At 39.2% G+C, this 13,572-nt stretch overlaps 1 protein-coding gene across 5 annotated transcripts in view; it reads right to left on the reverse strand.

Annotated features, from left to right (window-relative positions):
• The window catches only part of grid2 (glutamate receptor, ionotropic, delta 2), a 357,135-nt gene that overhangs the window by 26,239 nt on the left and 317,324 nt on the right, over window positions 1-13,572 (reverse strand). For all 5 annotated transcript variants that reach the window (XR_008964686.1, XR_008964685.1, XM_057357001.1 and 2 more), the window contains one exon: window positions 11,524-11,719. Coding sequence is in view for 3 of the 5 variants with exons in the window: in XM_057357001.1 (XP_057212984.1) it covers window positions 11,524-11,719 (196 nt within the window). In the remaining 2 variants the exon portion in view is untranslated. The remainder of the gene's footprint in view (window positions 1-11,523; window positions 11,720-13,572) is intronic.

Below are 13,572 nucleotides of genomic sequence, written 5' to 3' on the forward strand. Positions count from 1 at the left end.
ATTTTGGCACAGTAATATTACTTTACTTTTGGCATAGTAATATTACTTTATTGCTTTGACATAGTAATAAAGATGCCAATATTTTGGCACCTTTAGCCTGAAGAGGTAAATATTATTTATTAGGGACGTAACGGTAACAAAATCTCACGGTACGATAATACCTCGGTGTAATGTCTGCGGTACCATATTTATTGCGATATTTAAAAAGACAAATGAAAACTTGTGCCATAAGTGTTTAATAAACAATTATTGAACATTGCAATGATGTACAAATTAACCATGTCTTATCCTGTCGTCTTTTCTTTATCCTCTAATCATAACTGTTGCTTTGAGGTATGAGGTATAGTATGACATAGGTCAAATGACTTAAAACCCCCTATTATAAAATAAAAAACTGCACCAGCTGGACCTTGACAGAGGTAATATCGATTCTATTGTTTAACATTCTCTATGTTAAAGGCCCAGAAGACCCATCATGTCATACAGTCACGTGACCACGTTAATATTGAGACCTTTTTTTTTCCAAAGGTTTTTTTCAACAGATACTATACACTCACACAACCCAACATTAGGTCAAACATTGACAAACCCAACAGTTGGGTTAAATTAACCCAGCAATAGTTTAGTATATTTGACCCAACAATCAGGGTTAAGACATCCCAGCATTTTGGGTTGAAACAACCAAACATAGTTCAATTCATAACCCAACGGTTGGGTTTGTCCATTTTTGACCCAACACTGGTTTTTTTTAGAGTGTATAGTATCTGTTGAAAAAAACCTTTATATTGAATAGATGGAACCGCCAAAAGATGAGACAGAAGGGCATAAGGACTCCCAGACTGCATATTTCACAGAAAGGAATTGCATAAGGTCCATTTTGTGGGTGTGAAAAGAGCCAGGTCACTTTGAAATCAAAGGGGAATATCAAAAAGTTGGATTTCTGGACTAACGGATGTCAAGTTCTTAACTTTCGGTTGCGTGACAAGGCACAATTTCACAAACTCCTTTACGTCCCCACACCCACATAAAACTACAAACTTACAACATACTCCAAAAGCAATTCTCATCAGCATGCACATCATAAGTCACTTTCGTCCACAATGTCAAATTTTTGTTTTTTTTGCCCTGAAAATCCATCCATTCCTCCCTTCTCTCACTTCGACTGAGTCCATCTGTGACGACAGCATGGGTCACCAGATGCATCCCTTCTACGGAGCAGCAAAATACAGGCTTCCTCAAATTCCAGTAAAGACCAAGAGAAAAAGCTGCCAATGCCCCAGGACACAGACATCCTGACATTCACAGCGGTCTTTCATACGAACGCACACACGCGTGCCCACACACCCCACTGTATTATCAGAGCCGCCTGCATCATTCATGCAAGCAGTCATGCGCGGCGCATCCTCACCGGTCCTCTTCACAGCTGCAAGCTGGGAGAACATGCAGTACACACTTTATGAAGCCCTTGTCCTGTATATCACGAGCGTCTGTGATGTTGACATTTTATGCTTTTTATTCACACTGAGATGACAAAGCTACACAGCTCCAGAAAGCATGTCCTCTCCTGAATGACAGGACAACTTCCAAAGAAAAATAACTTCAGGCTGCTGCAGGGACTTATTCTGTTTGAGGCATCCGACCTTATGTGATCTCATAAAAACTGAATTAAACAACTCTGAATTTGAAAAAATCACGAAGTGCGTGAGTGCGCCGTGTGGGTATGTCCAGTCATGGATATTGGATTGGGGAAAACATGATCTGACAGGCACTTAAAAATACAGAGGAAGGCAATAGGAGCTCTGTGCCGAAAGCCTGCCTACTGCCTATGGCAGCTGCCTTGAAAGGAAGCATCTATAATGTTATCTCATAACCCTGCATTCACACGTGGCGTCAGCCTCGACGCTTGACGGAGGGTGTGTCTGAAGCGTGGCCGACGCGATTGTCAAAGTGACAACAGCCAATCACATTGTTCTCCAGTCTGGCATGATTGCAATTGGCTAGCGCCTGCACAAGGTTATTTGCATAAGGCGTTCTGCATTGGCGCTTGAAAAGTTGAGAAATGGTGCAAGCTTCTGCCACAAGCAACGGCAGTGAGGCGATGCCGACGGACCCACAATTCAGATGGCAACGCATGACGTCGCCCATTCAAAGCAAATGAGAAGCGTTAACACTGACGTCCCATGTGAATGTACCGCAAGTGTCTGATTTGCAGTGCTTAATTCTGAGCGCCACACAATATATCCTCTTCAAGATTGCAAATGATTTTAATAGAGTTTGACATTAGTGTAAGCTAAATGCACAATCCCATATTAAAGGGATAGTTCACCCCAGAGGTCGCGTTAACCAAAAATTCTCCGTCATTCTCCGATATTGTTTTAGCAGTGATGGAAAAATCTGAAGGCCGTCCTTCATTTTGACAGGTTACAATGAGGGCAATCTGAAATTCCCATTTTTGTGGAGTTGGTAGCATCCAATCATTTCCGCATGTTTCCCATTCATTACTCATAAACGCCTCGTCCAATCCGGAAAACCCACGCGGGATCAGCGGAGACTCGCGGTGCAGAGCCAGGCACGTGTATAAACAAGGCATTGGGCATGCACAAACCAGTGGTGCTGTGTTTACAGACCTTTTTTTCCTTCAGAGAGCAATAGCGACTAGCGTCATGTTGGATAAACCTTAACTTTCAGTAAGTGAAAATAATTCTCACTGCGTCTTCTCGGTTCAATGAGTGGCAGAAGCAGCACATTCATGACCAGCTTAAAAGTTTAAAGTTACTTGTAAGTGATTTTATGAATGTTTACAAAACAGCGTTTACAAGCACCTGCCATATTACTGACTGGACATTTGAACATAAACATTTGATTGTAATTATAATTTTATGTCTGACAACAGAAACATTAAATATGTAAACGACTTCAACTTTATTGTGTATTCAGTTGTATTAAAAATACATTGAGTTCAGAGAGTAAACGTACTGTATGTACCTCGCGATGAGGCCACAAACATGCTAATGCATGTTGCACCATAGTGACGGCTAAAAATAGATTATGACGGATTTCTTACGAGCCCAGTAAAAGTCTAGCGCAACCTCTGGTTCACCCAAAAATAAAAATTCTGTGACAGTATTTATTCAACATGTCATTCAAAACCTGTATGTGACTCCATCTTCTGTGAAACGCAAAAGAAAATATTTTGAGAAATGTCTCGGTGGTTCTGTGTCCGTACAATGGAAGTCAAATCGGGACCAGTGTTGTTCGGTTACCAACGGCCTTCAAAATATCTTCTTTTGTGTTCTGCAGACGAAAGTCATTCAGACATGAGGGGAAATAAATGATGATTTTGGGGTAAAAATAAAAATGCACAACACACCCAAATATTTGATAAAATCATCAATGTTTATTTTTGTTTTCGTTTAACAGACTTTTCTTTATTAAATGTTTGAGATGAAAGTTACTTTGCAATGCATTCTGGGATTGTTGTTTCCACGAAGGCTAAATGTATTTCTGCCTTGGAACTTGGCAAAAACAAACTAAAATACCTTTCGGAACAGTTTTCCAGATGGGAACGGGTCTATAATTCCTTAAAACACCTCCTCCGTAGACAGCTCTTAAAATTTGGACACAGCCAATGTGTGTAAAAACGTCATTTTCAATACAAGATTTTACTCTTAACGGCAACTCAACTAACTAACTCTGTTTTCTTTGTAAACGGTTTGTGCTTATGTGCATGGGAGTCTGGGTAGTGCCCAGGTAGCATTTCACTCTCGCATGAGATCTCAGAGATGGCCAAGGCCATTTCTGAGCTATGTGCTGGCGAGAGAAAATATTTAGGACCACCACCCCTTTTCAACGTCTTCTTACTGACCTGTGATGTATTATTTTCCTTGCTTTCCAAAAGTCCATTAAGTCTTGGCGGTGGGCCATTTTGTCTCCCGCAGACAAAGATAAAGATGTGGTGGAGGGAAGCGGGGACAAACAGAATAAGAATGAGCGGGCATACTCGCATTTACCTCCTGCACCACACGCACGCACGCTGTAAAACGCATGTAGCCGCTGAATCTTAGATACAGACGCCACCTCCTTTAATTCATTTACCATTCAATAATTGAAAAAAACGAAGTGAACAAATTCTCCATTTCTTCTCTCTGCAGGAATATAGAAGTGAAATTTAATGATCCAATTTGGGTCATCCTGCTGGCAGACTGGAGGGTTGTTGAGTTCCAGATTAAACTCATCCTTTAGAGGCCGTTTGTCTTTTGCTTTTTCTCACATTGATGCTTTTTCCTGCAAATGTATGTCTTCTGCATTAGCAACGTCTGCCTATGTTTCCCTCTTGCTCTATCTGATGCGAGCGGGCTTTCCAGTTCCCTAATAATATTCCATATTTGTAATATCTGTCATTAGGAGTCAGCAGAGAGGAACGTCAAGGACTTGATTGAGAAAGTTTATCTGCATGTAAAAACATGAGAAAAATGAGATTAGTTCGAGATCTTACTCATCTAAGTCATTTTCTCTAGTTTAAAAGAGAATTTCAGCCCTTGCAACAATTTAATGTTATCATATTTCTCTGTACTGTTACATCAGGTTTAAAAGAGCTCAGATCTAAAGCTGCCTTCAATTCTCTGGGGAAGTTGCTACTTACTGGTTTGTAATTAGAATGTGATGAGTGTTCAAGTGATTCTGGCACAATGGAAACGTGGGGCAATTTCTCTCTTGCTAACTTCCTGAAAAAATTAAGGTTTTTAGCTCGAGTGCAACAAAATGAAGAGCATGAGATGCTCACATTAGGTGTGTGATCAATCTTTTTTATTCTTGTGTTGCCAGAAACTCCAAAAATGATGGGAAATGTATTTTTGCCATTCTCATAAATGAGAAGTAGTGTCTGGCAAGCTTTATCATTGCTCTTCATTAACAGAATGTAAAAAAGTCAACATTCACAACTACTCATTCAATCATTTTAATACAAACCCAGCCGTGGAAAAATTAAGAGACCATTTCAGAATTATTTCCAGTTCTTCTAAATGTACTGTTTATAGGCATGTGTTTGGGTAAAATGATCATTTTTGTTTAATTCTGTGAACCACTAACAATATTTCTGTCAAATTTCTAATAAAATATTGTTTCGATTTGCATTTATTTGCAGAAATAAAAACCGGAGAAACAGGTCAAAATAACAGAAAATTATTTTTTCACACCTCAAATACTGCAAAGAAAACAAGTTCCTATTCACATTTAAGCAATACAACAGTAATATTTCTATGTGTATTTAGGAAAAGTTCTTTTTTATGTGATAACTGTGATTTTATCACAGCTTTAATGTGTCTTGTCATGTTGTCAGTCTTTCACATTGCTGTTGGATGACTTTGTCACTCCTGAGTTTTGATTTTTTTTCTTAATTCAACAGACACTGGACTGAAATGGCCACAATACATCTAGAAATGCTGCTTAAAAGAACAGTTCACCCAAAAATGAAAATTCTGTCATCATTTAAGATGGTTCTGCTAAACACAAAGGAAGATAATTGGAAGAATATCAGTAACCAAATAGATCTCATCCCCCATTGACTCCCATAGAATTTATTTTCCCTACTATGGCAGTAAATGGGGGATGAGATCTGTTTGGTTACTGACATTCTTCCAAATATCTTCCTTTGTGTTCATGAGAACAAAGACATTTATACAAGGTTTGGTACAACCTGAGGGTGTGTAAATGATGACAGAATTTTCATTTTTGGGTGAACTATCCCTTTGAATGAAAATTTGGAATGGTCCAGGGCCATTATTATTAATCACGCCACCAACTTGAAAAGTCTGTGCTTTTTTGGGCTGGGTTTCCTGAGACCTTCTTAACGCTATACGTCATTCATAAGTTATACCTTACCTACTACAGCTACATTTGCCAACATTGTAAATCCATCAACCAACTTCAAATGTTTGTTGGGGCAGCGTGAAGCAGCCGTGTGTGACATGCATCTGTCATCACGTCAAGTTTCCATATGGAATCTGTAAGGAGATGCCAAAGCAGGGAAAACTCTTGACTGAATGACATCACCACTGTATGCCCATGAGGTTCTTCAACCGATCTGGGTTAGAGTCTGTTTTGTTGCTAACAGACGCTCCGTTTATCAAGTTTGGATGTTGGCATCGCTGAAGAACCCGGAATCGTGTTTTTCTTAGAGAATGACAGACGCACAGGGATTGAACGTAGACTGAATTATGAAAAGAGGAGTTTTGTGAAAGATCTTCTCCGTGCAGACAGATGTCCTGCCAAGCAGCTTCAACAGCGTGAGCTCAATTCCCATCCTCACGTTCAGGCAAATGATGTTAACCCAAACCTAATATCTATTCCTACTAAATCAATGCTTGTCAATTCACTCATCACACTCTCATTTTGAGTTTAGCTTTGCTCAACCAAACTCTTGTATATGGGTAACAGTGCCTAAAAGTCATATTGTACATATACCTGAGAAACACTTGCACATATGGTGCTATTTTCCACACGTCACAAAAAAATAAGACATGCGCATCTGGCAAGAGTGCCGTGAGTAAGGGGGTGGGTAAATAATGACAGAGCTTGTATTATTGAATGCGATGTTTCTTTAAATACAGTTTCACAGTAGCTCCACCTCTCCTTGTTCTCCAATCCTCTTATCTTTTCTGAACAACACATCTCTCTTTCTTCGTTCCTTCTCTGTCTCTCTCCAGTCCACCCCTCCACTTGAAGCTATAACACCATTCTGTCAGATGCCTAGCAACAATGCTCAGCTAAATCAATCAGGAGAGAGAGAAGATAAGTCTGGGCTAATTCCTGTTAAAGCACTACTGCCATTCTCACTCTCCTCCTCCTCTATTTCTGTCTGACCTGTGGTGTCCAGTCTCAATTATACGCTCACATTTACTACACTTACATTATACGCTCACATTAACCTCTCTCTTTCTCTCTCTATTAAATGTGTGTACATGTACCATAGTGGCCAAAAGTGATGTCCAATGGGAAATATTTGTACAATATTTGCTTTTACTCCCACCTCACGATATATCAAAACATTAAAATATGCGGTTTGTTTGGTATAAAATGGACAAAATACTAAACTTATAAGATATTTTTTGTACAAAATTATTTGGCTGAAAAGCAAACCTTAGAAAAGCAGGTAATATGGTGTTTATTGTAATTTGTGACCCAGTTTGTGAAAACCAGACTGAAGTCTCAAAATCTATCATTAAAGTTTGATTTCAACCATTCATTTTACTATGATTTCAATCTTTGACATGAACTTACTCAGTCAATAGATATCATAGTCATATTTTCACAGAATGTTCTTTGCATTATCGAATGATTTTATGTAGAAACAGTAAATCACAAAAAAATGACTTGAGCTGTGTTTTCACAGAATGGGTCACATATACATACATCCACAACAATACATTTACTGCAATTTTATCAGTTATTAATATTTGTTGATAGTCTTTTATGGTAATATTTTGTAGTCGTTCTTTAGCTTTCGTCTTGATAAACTTTGCACATGTGTTGTGTATACCATTTTTAATGCATATTTTAATAAAGAGACAAGATGTCAGTTATAAGTTGGACATCAGCTTTGGCCTCTATGGCGTATGTATAAGGCAACACTTGTTTGTATAACAAAAGTTTGAGCATCAAAAACGTATACAAAACAAAACATGGTTTTCATAAATAATTTCATAAAAAATCTGAAGCATTACCAATTGATATCATGTGGGTTTTTAAACCACAGAAACATAAGCAAAGCTCCATAAATTGTGTTTGTAATTAGACACATTCTAATGGAAGTTCACACTGTCAGTGATTTGCAGCGACAAAGTCATTAATTTACATCAAGAGCCGTCGATTAACCCACCGACATGAGTGACCGCTGGCAATGCAACAAAGCCACTCCCTGACCGCGAGACTTTACATTCACTTACTGCTAATTCACATTGTTGTCTCGTGGATCTAGTTCAGTGGTTAAATGAAACTATTTAAAAACAAAAAAGATGTGACACTCGGTATCACCAAAATTCGAAATATCTAAAAATAGGCAATTTCCCCTGATAAGTGATGAGCAGGTGCATACAAGTAATACTAAAAGTTATTCACACACACACACACAAAAACAAACTCAAACAAACATGCATACCACCCCCACAAAACCAAACCCCACGCACACCCACACACGCATCTTCCGAATAATGTCTCAAGCACATGAGCAGGTGCTAAAGAGTTATAATCTTTCCCATAGAGCCACCCTCCTCATGCTTCGACTCAGACTCAGCTGGTGATGACTCAAATCTCATCATTTCGCTTTCTAAACAATCACCGTACGACTTCCCACATGCGCTGCACTATTTTGTGCTGTTCAGTGAGACAACACACTAATGAGCAAGCTGAGAATGAAATGATAAATAAGTGTTTGTGTAATGAGAGAAGCACTGCTCTTTGTGCAGGCTGTTTGTGTGAATCTGGGGAATGAAGGAAACATCATTAAATTGTCCCCTCTACGACAATTCTCCAAAAGAAAGAGTTGAGCCAAGACTGACGATTCTGTTGTCGTGTGCTCTCCCTCATGTTGTGTCAAACTAGGCTGACTGTCCTCATTTCTTTCATGGAACACATAACAGACAGAACAGAGGCAAGATCTGCCCTTGGGTCAGGGCTCTAGACTAACACTTGAGAGAGGTGGCACTGGTGCTACAAAGTTATTCAGTTGGTGGCACCAGCCCTTCATTTGATAGCACCAGAGTCGTGGGGTGAGATAAGAAAAAAATAATCACTAAAACTTCTTTAAAATGTATTTAATACATTAATGAATCAGTTACAAATGAATTATTTTTATTGTATATGTAAACTCTCTTTCAACACTTTACATTATAAACGGAGATCTTTATTATGCTGCTGCCCCTTTAAGAGCTCGCGCACTATACTAGAACACACGTGTGTTTTGTTTCCCAACTGTTTGGTCACGAAACTGAATACCTTTACAAGGTTTCTTGTTCATTTTGACGTTATTTTGTGGTTATATGTCCATTTCAGAGTAAGAAGGTATGAAAGAGAACTCCGTTTAGTATTTAGTAACAACCCGTGAGACCTGAAGGCTTTTAGTGATTATTCTTCATGAAAGCTACATTGATACTCGTTTGGCTTCTATCAATAGCGACTTACAAATAAATATAATTTAGTGTGATGTATAACGTTTTGTATGCTTTGCAGTATTGTTAGAGAGCTTTATACAATAGTTCAGTGCTTAAAGTTTAAACACGTGTTTCCTGCATTAGCTTCACATGCATACAATACTCGCAACACATTTCGTTATCTTTGCTGTTTTGTACCTTAGCCGGGGAAATTCTTGTATTCTGCATATTTATTTCAGTTGCAAGATTGAGCGCTTCACTCGTCTGCTCTTTCGGTCCTTCGCCTCGTACCCGCGAATTACGCCTTTGGGGGCGGGGCCACTGATAGATAAGTGAATGGTTGAAGTAGGGGAGATGAAAATGAGTGACTGAATGCGCCGCTTGCGCAATATAACATTTCTGCGCATTAAATTTACAATACGTAAAAATGATACATTGATCAGTTTGGCAGTCGCACAGGTGCGACCATTAAGAAAAACTTGTCGCTCTGGCAGGAAAAATAGTCGCAAAATGCGACCATTTAGTCATAGTTTAGAGCGCTGCCTTGGGTCCACAAGAGAAGCAGTGTCTGATCTGTTCTTTTGAATCATTTCAAAGAATCGGTTGATCGGAATGATTCATTCAGCACATTATCAAAGAATAACAAATTTAATTCTGATTTCCATAAAACTATTGTACGGCTTCAGAAGACTTGGAATACAGTACATGGGTTAGATGAACAAATTTAATGATACCTTTAATCCCCTCTGACTAAATGTCTCTTTTTTACATACGTATTTTGTTTGGACCGACATGAACATAAATAAATAACAGAATCTTCATTTTTATGGGTGAACTGTCCCTTTAATGTCTTTTTATCTGCCTCCATCATCCCCTTCTAAGGTTGCTTTGTCTTCCAGCTATCACTTTCTTAGCTGTGTTTGGCCCTTTTTCTCTCTCTCTCAAGCGAGGGACATGCCGGCCACATAAGCCTTGAGTAATGAAGTATGTGTACGGTGGAAAATGATTGAAATCCTTTTAGTGCTGGCTTATATCGACTCTTGTTTGCAGTCAAAGGCACCTTTCTCTCTCTCTCTTTCTCCGAATCCCCTCCCATTTGCCTCTTTCCTTGTCCGTCATGTTTTGAAGTCAACTAATGGTCTATGTACAAAATTTCTCCGCTGGTGGGCACTGAGCTAGACATAATAGAAATATCTGAGCTCATGACCTGAAAAATGTCCCCCTAGGACACAGACCTTCTTCTGTCCTTCCCTAACTGCTATACTTCATACGAGCCTCCTTCATCTACATTTGATGATTTACTTACAGCGTATACAGAAAAACACAGGGCGTTCTTGTGGAGTGATGTAGCTTAAGAAAAAAAGGACGCATGTCCATATTTTGGACAGGTATTCATGTTTTGCAGTGTGGGTAAGGGTTAAAATCTGACAAACAGGCATTAGCACATGAGCAAACTCAAATCAAATCAAAAACACCAAAAATGTTTGCTGAAATAGAAAACTTGGCCAAAACTTTAACATTCAATAGCAGAATGTTTCAAAGAATGTTTACGTTTCTGAATTTAATGCATTTACATTTTAATAATGATGGATATATTCTGTTGGCCAAAAGCGAGTCTGAGATTTCTACATCACTACGTTCTTTTTTCAATTTGTCAATATTCTATCGAACATGGGATTTGTATGGATTGTTTTTTCCTTATCAAACAACATTCTTATTGGTGTACTTGCTTTATGCTGTCATTAAAGTCAAGCACTTTATGTAGGTCTGGTAAAAGCCTCAAATGCAAATGTAAATTGTGCTCAAGAAAGCAGTCACCAGGGGGCGCTCTGAATCCTACATCCCACCGAGAGCGCAGCAGGAGAAACAGAGGAGAGGCAACAGAAGAAAGAGACTGATGCCTCTGGCAAGACTGAGGTGTCACCTTGTCATTTAATATTTATCCGAACACCTGTGAGATTTTCCCACATTAACAAAATGCTCAAGTCAGCCCTTTACTCTTCAGTATCCTCACAAGATCTGAATCCTGTCTCCTGAATCCACGCGCTCGCCAGCCTTTTTAATTGCAGCCTTCGAGCTCATTTAAAATTCCAGAGTGAAAACAAGTTTCCGAATAAGGAATAAGAAATTGTGGTTTAACAAATAAGGCATTAACCCGCACCTAATTAGTATGGGAATTCGGTAGGGGAGTTAAATCACTCATAACTCAAGCACCATTAAGCCACATTAACGTGTTTTCACTTTGATATCTCCATTCAGAGAACATTAGCGCTGTCTTCACAAACTGTTGCTTAGTTAAGCGCCGTAATTGGATAAACGTTGGCGCGCTCAGGGCTCAGTTGTCATGGCGCCCGGGGCGACGAGCATGGCGTCCTACCTTTCTGATGCCTTCCTTCGATTCCTCCACGTTGTTGTCCGCTCCTCCGGTGCGGTTGATCATCCTCCACATCTGCGAGTACATCGGGTCCCTCTCGAAAGGGTTCATGCCTTTACTTCGGACCTGTTCGTACACGGCCGAGTCCAGAACGGTGCCGTACGGCAGGTCTGTCTGCTTAGCCAGGTCTTGTAAAGACCTGGATGGGAAACAATGAAACACAGCAGCACATATGGTTGTCAGTCCTGTTCAAGTAATAAATAATCAGTTGGGCAATTTCATGCATTTTAACTGAAATCATACAAAGTACGTTGTCTCTCATAAATGTGTCTTTTTTTTGTCACATCCATGACGTATGAATTTCCCCTCTTTTAAAATAGAAAACTTGTTCATAGACTCATCATCAGGGGTTTAGTAAAAAACAGATGAATCCACATTATTGTTAAGAAATACGTTGAGAATTCATATTTCAAGTTTTGACTGAAAATGTCACATACATAATGCTGGAATTGCCCAGTCAATCCTAATCGCTGACTTTGTGAACGCAGGAAGTGAGAAACAGATTCTGAGGATGAAGCCTGGGGGTGTAATAATTCAACGATTAAGACATTATTTGCAAAACCAACACTGTTGATGCATGAATAGCCACGCTTGTTTCAGCTTAATTGTGCCGGCATAAATGTGTATAAATCCATTTAAAAGCTCTGACACTCCACCGCTCATGTTGTGTCAAATACTGTTTATTCAGCAATTTGTGTTAATATTGTACATCTAATTAAAAGTTAGCCAACCAGGGGACGCCAATTCCCCACAGTAACATTTATATTACACAAATAATTGGAAAGCACAATAAAGATGTAGCCCCCCAGCCTTCCTTCACATTATCATCGAAATACAGCGCTTGTCATTACAGCAACAAGTTGCACTTTATTTACTAAACTGATAATGAAACAAATTTGTGCTCGCCCACTGTATTAATACTCAACCTTGTCATACCATCAAACATCAACTATGTTGTGTAAGGGCACATTTGACTAACTGTGAATTTCGAAATAAATCTTTTTAAGCAAGTCACAGTGTGGGTCGGTGGCATCAAGAGTCCCACACGCTTACACTGACCTTAAATTTATCAAATATTATTACATCAGACAGCTGTCGTCCTCATACCAGCTTCCTCTAGTACTTAACATCTATAGCACCCTTTGAAGGTTTAATGAACTTGGCCACGAATGTTAATCTTTTATTGCTCCCAATTAATCTCGACACTTAATCCCAAACCCTCCCTATGAATTGCGGTTATGTGTTGGGTGTCATTTGCATGGAGAATTGCCATTAAAATGGCCTACAAGTACGTGCAGTTCTATAAATGACCACAGTGAGGCTGGTGAGCAATATTTTAAAGCTAATGTACATTTTTAAGTGTAATCTATTCTGTTGATGATTGTGCATCTAAGGTCAAAGTTGAGGTTTAGTTTAGCGGACAGGCATGTTTGCGTGTTTTTATTAAAATAGGAAACACGCAATGTCTGCATCATAACAATGACTATAGGCTAATCCATTTCTGTATATTTATTCCAGTGGGAAATTCGCAAGGCAATGTTTTCTTGTTCCAGCAAAATTCATTTAGCCTCAAGAATAGCAATCGATCTGTGTAGACGCGTTTTCACACAATTTATAGTTGACCATCTGGTGGCATTCAAAAGCTACGGCCGCTTCGCTGATCTCTCCGCTTGCCCGGGAAAATCGTCATCTGTGGCGCGGACTGATTGTAACTAGCCAGACTGCGGGCAAAACGACATGGCACACAGGCTGGGTGAGCAGAAAAAAACTATATCAAGAAGCCCCCTGGCCCTCGTTCACGCTGACCAGATGGGGGTCTTGCAGCAACGTTAAAAGTGATATGCAAGGTGAAAGTTGTACAATCTGTTTCTAAGCTATTTTTATATTTGTAAACCCACTCATTTCGAATTGTCTTATCATTTGTCAATATGCATGAATATTCAAACCTGCTTTCCAACAAGGACACATTATAATGCACATTTATACTGTAAC

This window comes from Triplophysa rosa, linkage group LG17 (genome assembly GCF_024868665.1).
Source record: "Triplophysa rosa linkage group LG17, Trosa_1v2, whole genome shotgun sequence".
In the NCBI taxonomy this organism is placed as follows: domain Eukaryota; kingdom Metazoa; phylum Chordata; class Actinopteri; order Cypriniformes; family Nemacheilidae; genus Triplophysa; species Triplophysa rosa.